Consider the following 13907-nt stretch of genomic DNA (forward strand, 5'->3'; position numbering starts at 1 on the left):
CCGAGATTTGTTTATGAACACTTAAAAGAGTTTTACTGTGCTTGCTAAGCAGAATATTTTTCAGTTACATTGGTTTATTTTTATATGATGCGCATATCGAAATGTCAAAAGCATTTATTTTTGAAAAGTGCTTATTTTTTAAACTAAAATGTGGCTATCAACCCCGTATAAACTAGAATTGCCATGGAAATGTGATTCTAAGCATTTATCTGATAATAAAAAAACTTGTTAACAGTTTTAAAAAAACAGTGTATTAATCTAATATATATATATATATATATATATATGCTATAGGAAATTATATATGCTTAGGCGAGATAAAATGCAATTTGTCAATTGGCCAACTCGAATGGGAAATACAGAACCGTCTTCCTCCCTTTAATGAAACAGGAATACCTGTTAGACAAAGGTTTTATCGCGAAAATTTAACCCAAATAAGTGAAACTACTAGGAATTTTGGAAATAAATCTTAAGGGGGAAAAAAGGAGCTTTGAAATTTATCACAATTTTTATTTTCTTAAAATGATCTTAAGATATACATACATCAAAGCTCATCAGTGGACAGACAAAACACTGCTTTCAAACACTCAACAATTGACAAGAAGAAAAATTTTAAACCTACATAAAATAATTTAATGGCTTAATAAGAAAAATAGGTAAGACAAATACAGATAAAAATAATACAATTTATTTCATCGTAAATTTGTTTACTACAAAAGGCTATAAAGTAATTAACTACCAAATAAGTAAGTTAAAGTAGCTGAATATATACACCTTGTATTTATTAGGAATATTTTAATTTTATAACAATCATTTTAAGAGCTGCCACATCATACATATGCAAGTGGGATGAAATCAAAAATCATATGAAATTAAAGTATTACATGTAAAATTACATTAGTTTCACCTGAAACAGATTAAAAAAATTTATACTTCATAAGACCAGACAAGTAGAAAGTTTAAGGAGGATTTATATAGAATATACTAAAAATGTTTCTATTAAACTATAGAAGAAATGAGGTGAATGCTTTCTTTGTATTAAAATATGTTTGATAATCTGAAAATATATTCTACTTATTCACATTAAAATACAGAATTCTGTTGTATGAAGAAGTAACTTCAATCGTACCACACTAAGATAATATAGGTCTTTCGTGCTATTATGTAATGAATCAAGGTGAAGTTATACAAAAATTTATAACTTTTTTTTTGTGTTGCATTCAAAAGTACGATTCGTTTTCTTGTAAATCTGAATAAAGCATTTATTTTTGTTTTAGTAAAACTTCAAAAGCACAATCAATGTTACTGATAAATCATCATAAACTTAGTTTATGGAAATTTTTAACATTTCGCTCAGTATTTTTACATTTCAGTACAGGTAAGAATTTTTGAAATAACTTTTTTCTTAATCACTTAAATGCTTTTCATGGAGTGATTTCAGTTATGTGATTATTACAGATTTTTAAAAATTATCTCCTTTGGATGATTGATAGCTTAAAATTATTTTATTCAGGATAGCATTATTTTATATTTTTTTAGAAGTTTTAAATATAAAGCTGCTTCTTTTCAGTTATTTCTAATACAAAATTTTGAATTTCTTAATAAACACATTTGTAAAAGTATGAAAGAATTCTATTTTATAGTAATATATTATTTACTCACTGACTGTTCCACGATGAAATGCAAATGCTCTGGCAAATCAAAATTTAAAATTAATATATATATCTGAATACTGTGAATTATTTTAATAATATATTTACTGAATGGGACAGTTTTATACATTTACCCACTCTTAAATAAGATGCAAAATAGCAAAAGCATAATGCATTAATTCAGTCCTTAACGAGAGTTTTTATGAAAGTTAGTATGAAGTCACAACAGTAGTCTTGTTTTTGGTGAGAAGATCCAAGGTAAAATGTAGTGTGCTGTACCTCCATTTAATCTCTTGCAAATAATCTTCATTTCCTCATCTGAAATTCCTTTAAAAAGTGTCATATTGTCATGGATTCCGACCTAGAAATATGCAATAATTGTCATCAGTTAAATTTAAACTCTTGAAAACTATTGAAGAAGATTAATAAAGGCCATGCAGAAAAACTACGGATTGCTAATGAATGCATGAAATTTGCCAATCAAATAACTTAACTGCCAATATGAAGAAGGGAGAACAAGTGCAAATAATTAACAAATGAATTTGTTTTTCATAAAACGTTTTTAACTTTGATATGTGAGAGTTTTATTACAATAAAGAAAGTACATTAAAGAAAGCTGATTCTGTTCTCCAAGAAGTGCAATTCTGACCTTGTTCCCCTTTTCAAATTGCCATTTTAATTAGTTTTGTTGTTTTCATCATATTTATCAGATATGTTAGCTTTTTATTATAACTATACACAAGGCTGGAAATAAATATGTATATTATTCAACAATATAAGAAATGCTTAACAGCAGAATAATTTCAAAATAAGTAATACAGTACAAAATCTGAAAGTATAATATTTAGACTCAGCAGCCCCCTCCCCCTAATTACATTGACTAATGTTAGACACTGTCACACTGTCTTTGAGTAGTTGGGAAGTATTTTTATATCTGATTTAAACAATAAGTGAAGCCATAAAACATATTTGATTGGAGGGAGATGCTGCTCATACTGGTTTTCTTTTGTTGGCATAGCAGGGAGGAAAGGAGGGGGGGGGGAGATTCCAAGAAACTTTAGTTAACATAGCAAATTGCACTCTTCTTTAACTTAGACTTGATCCAGCTTATTATTTTTTGCAATCTATTATTATTACAGCTATTTCATCAAAATTAAAGTTTGAATTTTTGATCCTATTGAGAAAAGTTTCTAATTCCAGACTTGCTTTGATGTCCATCAAGGGGGGGAAAAATGTATAAAGGCGTGTCTGTTTCAAAATTACACAAGGAGAATGGCACTGAAAAGACAGCAGAAAATGAAACTTTTTGTGGATTTTGGCTCCATACTTGCAATACATAATTAAAAAAAAAGTGACAATCATGACAGTGATGACAGTGACAGCAGATTGAATGAGCGAGAGCATACCATTGATGCATCTGATGGTAATGGCTCAAGAAAAAAATATTTCATGATATTTCACAGGTTCATTAACTAAATTTAATAATTACGGGACTAAAAATTTAAGGGGAAAATGCTTCAGCTGAACTCATTAATAATGTTATAATGATGAAAACTGTTTTTTCTAGCCATATGTACCTTGAAATACCTTGGAAACCTCTGCAGAAAAGGTTCCAACTCTTGTGAGTTTACAAATCGAGATTTAACATTTTGATATGTGCAAATGCTGGGTAACTTTTTGTAACTAGGGCTGGGAGGGGAAGAACAACCTTGGGTAATTAAAAGGAACAAATATTTTTCTCACAGTTTATGGTTCAAATAAAATACCATAGCTGACATAAATATTAATAAAAATAATGACTAGTTTATTGAAAATCATTTCACATTCGAGGCCCTGTGGGATTTGAAATCAGCTAGTTGACTGGAAGATATAAAAATTGCCCTGATTATAAAGTTTTAATATAAGATCTCTGTCTTATTCTTTCCAAGTTGTACATCCATCACTTAACCAATAGATACTGGAATGCTGTATCAAGACCATTCAAGAAAACTTTGAAATATTTAAAGTAAAATCTGCAGTATGAAGAATTGCAAAGTCATAGGAAGACACAACTGCAGATATTTTGAAAAATGCTTGCCATAATTTATGGCCAGCTATCACATTTCATGGTAGTGATGATGATACCAGTGAATTTTTAGAGGTTTTTGAGTATCATAAGCAAAGGGCAAAAAAAATTTTTTTTTTTTATAAATGGAATTTGTGGATCAGTAATAATACATGAAAATGATATAACAGAAGTTTTTAATTGCAATGACAATGCCTCACCCATCTTACGGATGGCAAAGTCAGAAGTAAGATGTTAAATTCAGAATATACAATACAATTGAAAGATTTGAATACTGGAAGATTGTAATTGGACTGTAAATATGCCTATTTATATAAAATTAAAATATCAGTACAAAACAACGCATGTTGAAAGAAATTTTTAATGACAAACAAAAAGAGACTTAAAAAAGATTTTTTTTTTTTTTTTTTTTTTGTATTCTCTTCAGGGTCAGAAATGGTTCACAATTCTAATTTATTTTTACATGTCATGTTTAATAACAAACAAAAGCTGAGCCCCTCCTTTTTTGTAAATTTTGATTCCCTCAAGGTCATAATTTCATAGTTTTCATTTTATGATTTCTACATGTAATTTTATTAGGTTTAAACTGATGATCTAAAATCTGGAAGTATCAGAAATCACTGAAATCCCAATGATACCCAATCACAGACTTTGTACTGTATCTGCAATTTTGACTATTAAAAAATATTCATAAAATTATCTTTTTTTCTAGGAACAAATTATGAAAGCAACAAATCACAGCAGTAACTAGCAGACAAAACAATAAAAGGAAAAGATGGCAGCATTAAACTATACAACCACAGTGCTTGGAATGTCTGCTGGCCTACTACAGGGCATGAGACAGAAATAACAATCATACTTTGCTAGTATCGATTACCACTAAATGATTGACTCATGGCTTGTCTTGCAGCTCCTGCAACAGCACCGGCTGCAGCATTCTGAACATGTGGATTACGAAGAACTCCGCTTGTAAATTCTTCCTGAGCCTTGGCAAAACTGTGCTCTGTACCACGGTAAATCCGATGAATCTTGAGAAAGAAAAACGTAGTTATAACATACATATTTTAGAATTGTGTTATTCTTAATCAATGCATATTATTCAACAAAATTAAATAGCATTACATTATCATGTTAAATTATTTTTGGCAAATTCAACACAGAAATTACTGTATTAATTATACACTTAATTTTTATACTGGCTTTTAAATACATACTTAAAACTAGTTTATATCATCTTCCATTTTTAAGATGATATTATAACAAGAAAAATACTACATGGCATGATATTTAATCCTCTGAGCATATGACCGGCTTTATCTGGTCATCAGAAGTTTTGCTACTTGGCATATATTAGCTTATAAGTTAAGATATTTTGCTTTCTTACTTCCTTTAATAATGTAAATATCATGTAAGTTTATGAAAATACAATCTAAAATAAGTAATTATACACACTCAATTAATAAATGCTGTTTAAATACCGATCTTCATGATGGATCTAAAATCCTGAGCCGCTCAGAGGGTTAATTAATGATTGTTGTACTACTTGAAATTTTTTGCTCTCAAAACTATTGTATAAAAAGCCAAAATCTTGCATTTACCAAACTATTCTATTACCCCAAGAGCTAAAATTATTTTATAATTTTTGTTTTGAAACTACACATGAAAGAACAGCAGTATTCAAGATATCTCCCCTTCCCCTTGCACAGTAAACACATATTAACTCTCTCAACGCTGGCCTTTTGGATCTGCCAATGAAAGCTACATTTAAAGAGCATTATTAGTTAGATTGTTATAATTACTTATTCCTCCCTCCATCACCTTTATTTAGACTACTACTGAGATTGTTAATATATACACACTGACAGAAAATCTCACAATTATATAAAAATAGTCATACCTATCAAAAGATTTACTATAATGTAAGTAATGAGACTTCATTTTTTGTTCACAGTATTTAAAACAAAAATTACATTTAAAAATAATTTATTTTTTGATTTGCCTTAATGCACAGCACATTCCCATTTAAACTTAAATACAATGACAAAATTAGTTTTCATTTATGCAGGCCTTAAGCATGAAAATTGCCACCCATACAAAAAATTCACAGCTGAAACAGAAAATGCCTATTTCTGTTTAATTAAAATTTAAACTTGTAAAAAGGATTATCTGTATTCTTGTGTGCACTACAGAAGTGCACACTTCTGTAGCCTAAGGCCTATCTTTCTATATATATACATTTACACATTAAATAAATTTGATATCTTAAAAGCATAATGATATTCTTACATTATGGGAAAATAAAAAGTAAATTAACAGCAAACTTAATTTTACCTAGAAAGAACTGATTTAGATACCTAGAATTACAAATACTGGAATTCTCATGTGTATGTATAGACTCAGTACTTAACCACTTGCCTGTCTTACCCGTGCACCATATTCTTTCAGGCCTTTACAGGTTTGCCCATATGCTGTATGGACATCTAATTTCTCGGTTGCTTTTACTATTTTGCTTAGATCTTTTCTGTTTTTAATATCAAATTAGTCATATAAATAACAGTAGATGTCCTCTAAGTCTATTTTGTTTGTTTATTCTATTTCTTAGTCCTCTAAGACCAGTTAGTTAAAAAGTGCTTGACTTTGCATGACTGGGTGAATTTCTGCCTTTCAATGGTAAGCTTTTTGTATGTATTTAACTGTTGATTTGATAACTTTATTGATGTACAAGAAGTTAAAAAGGTTTTCTTAATAATATTTGCTGATTTAGAATGCAGCTAATTTCTTGCGATTCAGACTGTGATTATGAAATGTCTGTAAATGAATCTGGGAATAGTGAAAATTTTTAAATGATTTCAATATAAAGTCAAAAGTCTTTAATTCGGACTTTTCGGGACTTTGGTGATTCCAGATTATCGGTTTTCCTGGATTATAGATCATCAATTTAAATCTGATAAAATGGCATGCAGAAATTATAAAATTAAAAATATGAAACCGTAATTTATGAAATAAAGAGTTATGATCTAAAGGGTATATATATAGAAAAAAAGAGCTTAATATTTAATAGCTTACTTTATTAAACATTTCTTTCAATGCGCGCATGCATACGTTACGCATAGTGGAGATTAGAAAATTGCAACCAGAAACTATTTGATGTGCATTCGTGATATTTATAATGACGAGGAATTTGGTTTAAATCATATCAAAGACGGAGTACATTGAGATGAAACACTACATTTAGTAAGGAATTATAAGCCGAATAAAATAAAAACATCTGCCCTGAAGATAAGGATAGTGCTGACAGATCAACTTCCAGTTCATTGCGTGCCGCGACATCCCCCCCGCAGAGCAACATGAAATTGATAAACTTCACGCTTTGTAGATCCTTTGGCAGCTCCAGAAGCGTAAATTCTTTTTGACATAATCAAAAGTTCAAGCTTACTTTTATAAAATTGTTCTAACAGTCTGCAAAAAATAATAAGCCGGATCTAATTAGAAGATTAAGGAACAATGCAATCTGCAACATTAACTGAAATAGATAATTAGATAATTTTAGCTTAGCTTATACCGTCCGTTATAAATGAAATGCGCATGCATAAAGGTATTATGCGCAGAAAGTTTGTAGCTTTGAGATCCGGATTATGGACGTCCGGATTAAAGACTTTTGACTGTATTAAAAATAAATTAAATAAACGAAAAACAAGATAATAAAAAAATTATTTGACACAAAAAACGTGGTGGTAAAAAAAATAAATTTACAGTTTTGACTGACTGAAAACATGCAAAATTAGAAGGTCTTCCTCGATGTTTACTAGCTCCACTAAAACTAGTAGAGAGTCATTTTTTAGATATGATTTTACCTATAGAAAAAGCAACAAGATCTGCAAGACAATGATAACAGTATGTTATTTGTTATTTATCAAATAACTATAACATTATTATGGAACAAAAATGACAACACCAAAAGATTTAGAAAAGAGACTCAGTACTGTGCTTCTCACTTTGTTTTGAGATTTATTATGCTAAATCTGATCTTTTGTAATTGAACGTAACTGTAAAGTAATTGTATTTGTTACATACTGTACAATCATAAATATAATTTCCCTTTTAGGTGCACACGTAGCAAAAAAAGGCTCCCATGGAAAATATTTTTATTTTATTTGAAGTATAAAAGTTGTTTTAAATGCTTAAAAATATTACAAATATAAAATGAACAAAAAGTGCAATAAAAAATTTAACATTTTGTATCATAGTAGGGGGAAAAATGAAGCAGTTAAGGGGCTAAGAAAATAAAGCAACTATCAACCTTTTTAAAATATTTTGTATACAAGGGGGGGGGGGAACAATTGAAACCAGAAATATGTTGCTTCTGGGTTTATATATATGTATATATATAATTCATTTAGAAGTTCTTGATAGCAGGGATACCAGAAAAAAATTCCATGTATCGTAAAAAGAAAAGGTTCTATAAAATTATATCAAGGGAGAAAACAAAGAACAAATAGCATGTTTTACACATTTAACATAGCTTACATGATAATACAAATGACTTTATACAATAATATACGAAGGATGACCTTCGAGTGTTAGGATTAGGGGGTGTAGCATTGGTCAAATAATTTCCAGAAACATTATGACAGTTTATAAATGAACTTTCACATTAAAGACAACTATGAACAGTTCATAAACTTTTACAGTTTCATAATTAAAATGCGGTCAAAGTAGTTACATGTTTCTAGTTATACTTATATTAAATTCTGTGAAGGAAATTTTTTCTTATTGTTTAAATTATTAATTTAAATTGAATTTTCTCATTGTTTATCAAAATAGTTGTGGGCAAATGTTAATTATACTAATTAAAAATATCAGAACTCACTTTGAGAAGTAAAAAAAGTGATGCTCCAGCAAATACAGAATGAAGTACTGCTAAAAGTAAAGCCACAGTCCCAGCCAATTTACTTTCTCCCATTGCCTTTATTCCAACAATAAAGCCACTGAGGATTTAAATAATAATAATAATAATAATAATAATAATAATAATTAAAAAAAAAGCAAATTAAGATAAAAGACAAATTTACAAAAAACTTTGTTTAATAAACAAAGTATGAAAATCATCATTCAAAACATAGACCTTTTTAAAACATGGAACAAATATTTAAAAAATATTTGAAATCTTATGAACATACTGCCTAAAAATATTATATTTTTATTATTTTATCTATTTACTAAAATTTAAAATTAGTAGCAAAACACACAGAATGAATGTACAGTTGACACCTAAAGTATTTTACGCTAAAAACAATGTTAAAATTATTTTATAATCCGTTTATTAATGTAAGGAAACTTCTCCCTTTATTCCTCAAAACTTAATGGACACAAAGTATTTATACTTTGTAGTTTCCATATAATAATTTTTCTTTTCATAATTTCATAAAATGGAAATGAATGCTTTAGCAATCTATTTTCACAACAGAAGGCACATCTGAATTTCCAGAAAACAACACCAAAAGGAAGCAGTTATGATACTCATCTTTTGTTTTCAGATGAGTATCATAACTGCCTTCCTTTTTCTTGGCACCATCTAATTTACAAGTCTATAAACATACATTTTAAGTTTTATTACAATTTAACTTAGCTCCCGTTTCATGGAAAAATATTTTCACACATCCTGTTAAAAAAATAAGCAACAAAAGCAAAACACAGACTAAAACAAAAACCATTTAATGAATATATGTGAAATTAATCCAAGAGGTTAATGTGGCATTACGAGACCAAATAGCAAACAATAAAGGAACGCTATACAAAAACACATGTATTGTGACCATGACACCCAAAAGACCAAATGGGTTGGAAGAATGTGCAATGGAAACATTACACTAATAGGTATGATACCTTCTAGCTGAAATGCATGCTTGACAATGGCAAGGCAAGCTAGCAATAGTGTCGTTGATAGTTTGTTATGGCAGCAGTGCCCATTTCTATAGTAATGCATGTTGGAGCTCGTGGTGCCTGGCAGAACACTGAGACCTGCGATTCGTTATCCAAAGATGCGCAACACAAGCTTTATGGATTCAGGTCCAGTGAACTAGCAGGTCACGGAAGGATATGGTATTGTTTCACTCTCCAGATAACTCTGCACAATTGGAGCTCTATGCAGGCGGGCATTATCATCCATAAATATTGCATCAGTATGTTGCTATCCCAGCAAGCTTCCTCCTCTGTAATAGTCTCTTTTGACAAGTTTGGCACCCAGTAGCATGTCCCTAGCTCTCTCCATATCATAGCCCTTCAGGAATCATTCTGGATGTTAAACTGAGACTTATCCATAGAAAGTACACGGCGCCACTGCTTTGTTGTCAACTGCAATGTTCATGGGCCAAATTCAAGCATGCTATGACATTTGATGGGGACAAAGGAACACAAACCAAAGGTCAGCATACAGTTCACCTTCATGAAGTTGATGTGGCACAATCTGGCAGGATATGAGCTGGCCTATAGCAGCAAAGAAATGCAACGGCAGTTATCGTGATCTTGCACGCACAACAGGAAGCGATTGTCTACCATTGCGGTAATCCTTTGGTGTCCAGACCCAGTGGCGTAGCGAGGCGGGGCAAGGGGGTGTATGATGCTCCGGGAGCCAAATGGTCTCCAAACAAGATTTTCCGGAAAATTTCAGTTTTTATTTTGATCGACTTCAGGAAAATATATTTTAAATTAATAATTATTGTAATATAATTAATTACTTATTTCTTGATTTGTCTGATAAAATGTTTGCAGTACATCAACCAAATATCTCTGCATACAAAAGGTTCTTTCTGACCACTTTATTTCTCTAGAGATAGAGATATATTTTTATTTTTTTAATACGAAATGCAGATATAGATCCCGCTTTTTATTTTAAAACTATAGCACGACCTTTACCCGAATTTTTCAAACATATCCAGTTTCCCAAAACTGATTCCATAGTCTGGAAATGACATTTTGGGAACTTTCGCTACAATGGATTGCGTTTGACTCTCCTGACGCCTGATGGCCTTTCTGGCTACCGATTAAACTAAGTCATCAGGCTGAGACATCGTATATTCACTGCTTCAAAGCATTCAACGCGTGTCAGTTGTTTTTAATCTCCTACAACAAAAGGAATGCTGCAGGTCGCTGCTTATCTAAAACGTATAGTTTTCTACATCACAGACTAAATTTGCATATTCCTAACTTGTTAAACGTTATAATTTTCCTTTATAATCTCTTCTATTTCCTTTTGTTAAAAAAGGTTGTCGATTATATGGTTATTTCATACCGAACTCACAATATCCCCTAATGGAATAACCTAAGAGTGTAGTGCGTCATTGTGAATCGAAAGTGTTGTAAAGTCAGAGATTGATCAAGAAAATAAATATCAATACTCTGTCAGGTAAGTTCCTCATAGTTTGCAATGCATAAAGTATATGATTGGCTTTGATAACGATGATAAATGTGGACGATTGCTTCAATTTTTGGCGATTTCCAAATGAGTGGCTAGTGAGATCAGGCATTCAGGAACATGGATGTCTACGCAAAAAGTTTTCATAGCCAGTCAGAGGGGGGTGCTGCCATCTTTCATAGAAAAGTGTAACTCGGGGAGATTTCGACAGCCGAGTCACGACTGTCGAGCGTGTGACTGAACGACCTTAACTATATTATTTTCTTATTACGAATATATTCTATACATTATATTATCGTAAGTGTTTATGCTCACTACACCACTGTCCAGATCCACGTTTTATACAGGGCTTTTGATCTCTTTGGTGACAATTCCACAGCCTATAGATGCACTTGCAGCTCTCTCGCAAGTTCAAATAATACATTCTTTGAGGACTTTGGAGATAAGTATCTTATAGTATGTTCAATTCTGTCTAGTGTTGAAAATACATCTCATGTACCAGAGGTAAAAGAAAAAAAAAAAAAATTCTAATCATTCAGAGATAATTAAAATGGAGGTGAAGATTCTGAGGCTCTTAAAAGTATTTATAAAGATATTTTTAATATCTGAATATTTTTTTTTTTGTTTTTTGTTTTTGTTTTGTTTTGTTGTAACAGAGTAGCAAAGTTTGTTAACAATTCAAAACATTTAATTTGAACTTAAAAAAAAATTTGTAGACAAACCACATTACCGATGGACATCAATTATTCTCAGTATTATTATTACTATCATTATTGTTACTATTTTGATTTAAATGTTAGGTAGAGTATTTATGCTTAAAATATATGGAATTATTAACCTGTTTTATGTTTATGTACCATAAAATAAAAATAAAAATGAATTCATATATGGATAAAATTAACCATAGTATATACTGTTTACTCTAATAATTTAAGAATACTTGCTTTTGCTAACAGTGCGCAGAACTAAGTATCTGCTTACAGCAATGAAGTAGAACATGTTCCTTAACGTTCATATACATCATATTTAGTATAATGTTGTAAAAACCTTAAATATCACAAGTTCCATATATAGCCTCTCCTGTTATATTGAAAATATTTTCAACAACCAGATAAAAGTCACATAGGAAAAAAAAAAAAAAAAAAAAAAAAAAAAAAAAAAAAAAAACTTAACATATACAGGGCATTATTTTACAGAAGGTTCTCAGAAAGTCCACATATTTGAAATCTGTTTGCAGAAAAAAGATGCCAGGTATCAGAAAAGAAAGAAACATTCATCTGCTATTAAACTATTAATATGATTCTGATTGTAAAATATATTTGTCTTTTAATAGATATCCTAAATTTTATGTTTTTTGACTAATTTTAATTTGTAATACACTTTTTATACTGAGAAAATCCAACTAGCAAAGCACTTGTGAATAAAATTAATAATCAACATACACAGTATTTGAGTGGATAAACTTTATAATGAACCAAACTGAAGTAAAACAAAATTAATTAAATATAAATATTAACTGATTAAACATGCTTGATTCTTCATATAAAGTTCTACAAATGTCCACAGCGATTAAGATATTTCAGAACAAATGAAATTTTAATAAGAAAAATATGATAAAAAATAATGCAATTCATCTGAAATAAAATTTAATAGGAAAAGTTATTTTGAAATTCACTTGGGGTGAGATAATGTAATTTTGTACAATTTAATTTTCACTAATTTCATTTAGTAGAGAATATTTTGCCTCGTATTCTTTAGAAAAAGGAAAAATTAAAAACTGGGAGATTCAATGATCTAACTGGAGACCAAGACATGCTGCGAATAACCAGAAGAGTTGCTACATATGGTTTACTAACTTTTTAAGTATATTATTAATTGTGAAAATGGCTTTTTTTCCCCTTCTTGCAGCTTGCATTATAGTACACTGATTTGGCACACTTGAAGTACTGAATTTCACATGCTTGCAGCACATAAGTTCTGATGACAATTTATGCTTCATAAATTATATGGAAGCAATCATATCTTATAAGCATTTACCTGACCAATTACAAAGCAAGTTTATTACTTCAGCTTTTTTTATCAATATATAAATCATGATTGATTAAACTTCCCCAGTAAAACCTGTATATTAGAATTCATTAATTTACCAAGAGCCACTATTAAATACAAGTTTAAATACAGTAAAACAGTTTTTAAATTGAAAGAAATGTTTTAAGCAATTTAGCTATGCTATTATATTGACAGTAAAGTGAGTACTTTCTTCTTCATTTTTTTTGTTATGATTAGAATTGTCAACTGATTTTAATAGCAGCAAACTGAACAAGGGGGGGGGGTACATAGCCCTCTTTACAATATTTTAAAACACTGATAATAACAATGATTTTTAAAAATACAATTAATGTTTTTATTTTTCTTCTTAAAAAAAAAAAAGTGTGGAACACTGCATTTTGCTCTTGCACTTCTTGCCACAATAAAATTTCTGGCCATAACAACACAACACAAAATGAAATTACTGATTAAAAACAGCATGGTGTGGCATGGTTGTTTCAAATTGAAATGTTATTTGAAGTTTAAAACTACTGTTTGTTACGATGCAAGCTGCAATGAAATGGCTTACCTAGGTGTAAATCATTGTACCTAGAAGGAGTGGGAAGAGCATTCTCTATCAAATTATCTCTCTCTCTCTATTTTTTTTTTTTTTTTTTTTTTTTTTTTTTGTGATTTTAGGTTTAGTACACATATAAAATCTACACAATTTGAATAGTCTAAGAGTGTA

At 30.0% G+C, this 13907-nt stretch overlaps 1 protein-coding gene across 3 annotated transcripts in view; it reads right to left on the minus strand.

Annotated features, from left to right (window-relative positions):
- Positions 1-489: 489 nt before the first annotated feature.
- The window catches only part of Scamp (secretory carrier membrane protein), a 96370-nt gene continuing 82952 nt past the window's right edge, over positions 490-13907 (minus strand). For 2 of the 3 annotated variants that reach the window (XM_085815845.1, XM_085815847.1), the window contains exons 8-10: positions 8588-8705; positions 4577-4745; positions 490-2013 (exon numbers count right to left, since the gene is read on the minus strand). In XM_085815845.1, coding sequence (XP_085671971.1) covers positions 4581-4745; positions 8588-8705 — 283 coding nt within the window. In that variant the 3' untranslated portion in view covers positions 490-2013; positions 4577-4580. The remainder of the gene's footprint in view (positions 2014-4576; positions 4746-8587; positions 8706-13907) is intronic. The other variant, XM_085815846.1, reaches the window with a different exon arrangement.

This window comes from Stegodyphus dumicola, chromosome 4 (assembly GCF_044657685.1).
Source record: "Stegodyphus dumicola isolate Sdum_Otavi_A_Nest chromosome 4, ASM4465768v1".
Lineage (NCBI taxonomy): Eukaryota > Metazoa > Arthropoda > Arachnida > Araneae > Eresidae > Stegodyphus > Stegodyphus dumicola.